Below are 4,741 nucleotides of genomic sequence, written 5' to 3'. Positions count from 1 at the left end.
TCGCCAACAGGTTCTGAAATTCGCCGCTTTTTTGCCCACTTCTCTATGTTTTCACCATTTATCTCTCTCCCAAACGCTCCAACTGGGGCCTCGACAAATTTATTCTGGGGGCTGAACATCAGGTTTTTGGTCCCTTTGGTCTCGGAGGAGGCCGTAGGAGGATCTTGGAGGTGGGTTCCTCGCGCAAGCTCGTTGCCGATAATACGGCTATGATGGGCGTTGGGAAGGTCGAGGATTCCCGAGAATGTTGGGGTTTGGCTTTCGCCGCCTTCATCGTGGCGATGTCAGCGAGGAATTTTTCCACCACTCTCTCTGCTCCTCCTCCTCCTTCTCCTCCTCGTCCTCCTTCTCCTCCTCGTCCTCCTTCTCCTCCTCGTCCTCCTTCTCCTCCTCGTCCTCGTCCTCGTCCTCCTCCTCCGTCGCTCTGAGGTTTCGTTGACGTTGGACCTCTGGATTTGCATCGGCTCTTGGATTGGCTGTTCACCGTCTGGTTTTTTCCTGAGGAATTCCCCAGGATCACCGGCTGCCGTCTGGAAGGACACAGCGGGAGAAGACACGATGGGTTTGGGGCCACATCCTGCCCCAACCAGGCCAGGTTGCTCTGAGCCCCGTTCAACCCTGGCCGTGAACTTTTCCAAGGACGAGGCACCTCCCCACCTCCCTGGGCATAACGACCCCGTGCAGACGCCAGCCCTGAGCCTTCGGCCTCACCTGACCCGAGATTTTTTCCTCTTCTTCGGCACCGTGATTTCCCACAACGGCGGTGTTTCAGTGTTCATCGACTTCGGAGTAGCAGCAAATGGAAAACCAGAAGGTCCCACTGGAACCAGAAAGGAGACACCTCATCAGAAGAGCGTTCCCCAAAACCTCCAAAGGAGCCGTTCCGCTCCCCTGGGAGCCACCATGGCAGCATTGGTTGCCCACACGCTACGGGAAGGAGCCGCGAGCTGCTTTCACTTTCCGACCTCGCCCAAGAGGTGGCAACGTCATTCTTCTCATCCCTTTGTCCTCACCACGACCTTGGCTCGAGATCTTGAGAGCCCTGGGCGGTGGTTTGGGCACAACCTGCATTTCAAACCTGGAGACAAGGAGAAGACATGAGCCGGAGAACCACCAAGCCTCGGCACGACCATCTGCTCACAGGCAGTTACTGGTGTTGCCGTAAAGGCCCTTGTTTTCCCAAATCCACCCTATTTTTCCCCCAGTCTACCATGCCCCATCCCCAAGGATCATCGTGGGAAATGGAATCAACCAACAAAGAAGTCCAAGCCATGATGGGAAGAAAACGTCGCCTAAATTCTTCCGTCTTTCCCATCGCATCTACGTTACGGCAGGGACGATGCCTTGGGGACATCAAGGAGAGTCGCTGCCTGGTGTCTCCATGGCATCTGCATCCAACAGCGGCTACGGCCACCATCGTACTCACTCGGGAAAGAGGATGATGCGGCCAGAAAACGTCAGCGAGGCCACGGGCACCAGCGGGGACACCACCATGTCCAGCAGCCAAGGGACCTGCAACGGAGGAGCACGAAGATGGTGGCACGTCCTCAGCGTGGCTGAGGCACTCGCTATCGGAGGAGCCCAAAGAGGGCGGGATGGCCTCAGCGAAACGCTCACCTTAAAAACAGCTATCTCCAAACTCTCCTGCCCAGAGATCTTCTCCAGGAATTCATAGTAGAACTTCATTTCTACCCTCGTGCCTTCCATGAGGAGCACCCCCACGCCCTTCAGGACAAGGGCGACGTTCTCCCCCTTCCACAGGCAGTAGGACAGGAGGGACACGGTGCCTTGGATGCAGTTCTCCGCTTTCTGCCGGGACACCGAGGCGGCATCGGCCACCTTGGCGTATTTGAGGGCCTCCAGCTCCTTATTGCCTGTAAAACCACACGAGAGGGATGGAGGTGCTCACCCAGTGCTCCTGCTGCAGGCCAACGTTTCCCAAGGGCTGCCTCTTGCAGTCACCCACAAACCCCCCCTTTTTGGACCTTCTCCGCAGAGAGGACAGTTTGCTTTAGAGAAGCGTCTCAGATCCAGGGGAGGGACGCGATGAGCACGCAACCAACCAGGGCTTAATCCTCCTGCTTACCGGGCAGGTAGTCCTTGTTGTCCCTGAGGTTGTGGACAGCCACGAGGTTCCTGGCCAGCCGAAACACGGGCCTCTGCATAATCACAACCTCGTCCCCATCCTGGATGTGTGTGGGGACCATGTCAAAGGAGCCAAGGGCGGGAATTCGGACCCCCTGCAAGCAGGGAAGAGAAGGGAAGGGCAGAAGGGTGAGGACTGGCCGGAGGAAAGAGCTGGAAGTGGTCCTGTCCAGGGATGGACCTCAAGGACCATCTGGTCCAACCTTTCTTGGCAAAAGCACGCTCTAGACAAGATGGCCCAGCACCTCATCCAGCTGAATCTTAAGAGTGTCCAATGTTGGGGACGTGTCCTCTCCCTCTGGACCACCCTCTCCCCACCCTGTGGACAAGGTGGTGGTCAAGGAGTTGACCCACCTTCTCCAGCAGCAGCTGTTCTAGGATATAGTTGGCCACTGCATCCCAGATGGCTGTTCTCTCTGGAAAGCAAAGGAAAACGAGGTCACACTCCGTTTGCACGAGGTCACACCAGCTCTTGACGGTCCAACAAGCCCTGAAGCGGGATGCGTTGGCAGATACAGAGTCACCACCCTCCCCAGCCCCAGATGCAGACCCCCCCAAGTCTCGCCAAGGCAATGCCACAACCCTTGGTCACCCCAACATCTGTGCGGTGGCTGTGGACGCCTGTACCTTCATCGGTGATGCTGGGCATGATGAAGGTGTACTCCATCCCGTCCCAGAAGTCTATCTTTCTCTGCCTCACGTGGGCGGGTTGCTCCTTAGTGGGCACAGGCTTGTCGGAACTCATCTCTGTTCGTCCTCTGGACACTTCTCCAGGGTGCGAGACCCACCGCCCTGCGGCTCCTTTCATACCCCTGTGTGTCCCAGACCCATTGTGACATCGTGGTGACACGGCCACTGCTGACTATGCTGCCCATTGTGACATGCCCACAGCTGATGCCACGTGGCACCTGCCGACCTGCTGCCCTCTGTGATGGGACTGCCGTCGCCCCTTCATAGAACGTTTTGGGTTGGAAGGGGCCTTTCGCGGTCACCTCATCCCGGCCACGAGCAGGGACATCTTCAACCAAACCACGTTGCTCCACGCCCCGTCCAACCTGACCGTCAATGTTTCCAGGGATGGAGCATCTCCCACCTCTCTGGGCAACCTGACGTGACCGTGGGCCTCCTCAGCAGGACCTTGGCCTTCTCAGGTGGACCTTGGACCCACCTCGTCCCACCTGGCTTCTCCAGGGACCTCTGGGTTGTGTCTGACTCTGGTTACCACCACTGAACCTCAACCCAACCCGTGTTCTTGCCTTGACCTTGGAACGGCCTCATCACCGCGGTCTTTGCCTGATGGTCTGGGCTTTGGGCTGATCTTGCCTTACCGAGCACATGACCAAGCTCAGGCCCCAGTCCCTTGGGCAGCAGTTGGCCCTCGCTACCCAGCAACTACAGAAACGTGGAACCATGGAATCGTTTTGCTTGGAAAAGACCTTTAAGATCGTCGGGTCCAACCGTTAACCCAACACAGCCAAGTTCAACCACTAAACCATGTCCCCAGGCACCACATCAACGCGTCTCTTAGATACCTCCAGGGATGGTGGCTCCACCACCTCCCTGGGCAGCCTGGTCCAATGCCTGACCACTCTTTCAGTAAAGAGATTTCTCCTCGTCTCCAATCTAAACCTCCCCTGATGCAACTTGAGGCCGTTTCCTGTCGTCCTCTCACTTGTTGCTTGGGAGAAGAGACCAACCCCACCTGGCTCCAACCTCCTTTCAGGTAGTTGTAGAGAGCGATCAGGTCTCTCCTCAGCCTCCTCCAGGCTCAACAACCCCAGGTTCCTCAGCTGCTCCTCATCAGACTTGTGCTCCAGACCCTTCCCCACGTCCTTGCCCTTCTCTGGACACGCTCCAGCACCTCAATGTCCTTCTCGGAGTGAGGGGCCCAAAACTGAACTCAGAATTCAAGGCTGAGCACAGGGGGAGGGTCGCTGCTCTGGTCCTGCTGGCCACACCATTGCTGACCACCCAGGGCTCGGTCACCCTCGGAGGGAAGACCTTTTTCCTCATGAAGGTCCCTTTCCAGCGGGCAGCTCTTCCCCAAGCCCGTAGCGTTGCCTGGGAGCCTTCTGCTGCCGCCGCGCCTGAAGAACCCCTCCTGGTTGTCCTCGACCTCCCTTGCCAGATCCAGTTCCAACGGGCCTTGGTCTTCCCCACCGACTCCTTTCTGGAACGTTCCTGAGCGCACACTGCGCCTCTCGGTGAGGGCAGACCCTGCCTACGGGGAACACTTTGGGTGATAAAAGGGGGAAACGCACGGTTTTGGCACGCGGCCCCCTTTTCCTTCCTTCTCCTTTTCCTTTTCCTTTTCTTTTTCCTTTTCCATTCCCTTCCCTTTCCCCTGTCTTTCTTCCTTCCTTCCTTCCTCCCTCCCTTCCTCCGGAGTTTTAAGGAAATTAGTGATTTAATTAAGTACTTGTTGTTACTCCTGATTACCGCACACCGGGGGTCAATTAATAAACTTTTGGCTTAATAATTTTTGGGGGTCAATTAATAATTTTTTTTTAGCTACTTAACTTTTGGAGTCAATTAATTATCTTCTGGCTTAATTATTAACTTGGACCACAAAAATGAAGGTTTAGACCCCACAAAA

General features: G+C 56.3%; 1 protein-coding gene across 1 annotated transcript; it reads right to left on the bottom strand.

Annotated features, from left to right (window-relative positions):
- Positions 1-927: 927 nt before the first annotated feature.
- On the bottom strand, positions 928-2,890 carry LOC142599671 (coiled-coil domain-containing protein 81-like). The gene is made up of 6 exons (XM_075741402.1): positions 2,773-2,890; positions 2,500-2,561; positions 2,087-2,240; positions 1,618-1,874; positions 1,427-1,512; positions 928-1,078 (listed from the first exon to the last, which is right to left on the bottom strand). The coding sequence occupies exons 1-6, from the start codon at positions 2,888-2,890 to the stop codon at positions 928-930; spliced, it is 828 nt and encodes a 275-aa protein (XP_075597517.1).
- Between the last annotated feature and the right edge of the window lie 1,851 nt (positions 2,891-4,741).

The sequence above is a fragment of the Balearica regulorum genome, unplaced genomic scaffold (genome assembly GCF_011004875.1).
Source record: "Balearica regulorum gibbericeps isolate bBalReg1 unplaced genomic scaffold, bBalReg1.pri S36, whole genome shotgun sequence".
In the NCBI taxonomy this organism is placed as follows: domain Eukaryota; kingdom Metazoa; phylum Chordata; class Aves; order Gruiformes; family Gruidae; genus Balearica; species Balearica regulorum.
Note: the sequence above shows the minus strand (reverse complement) of the source record. Positions and strands in the feature narration are given on the sequence as shown.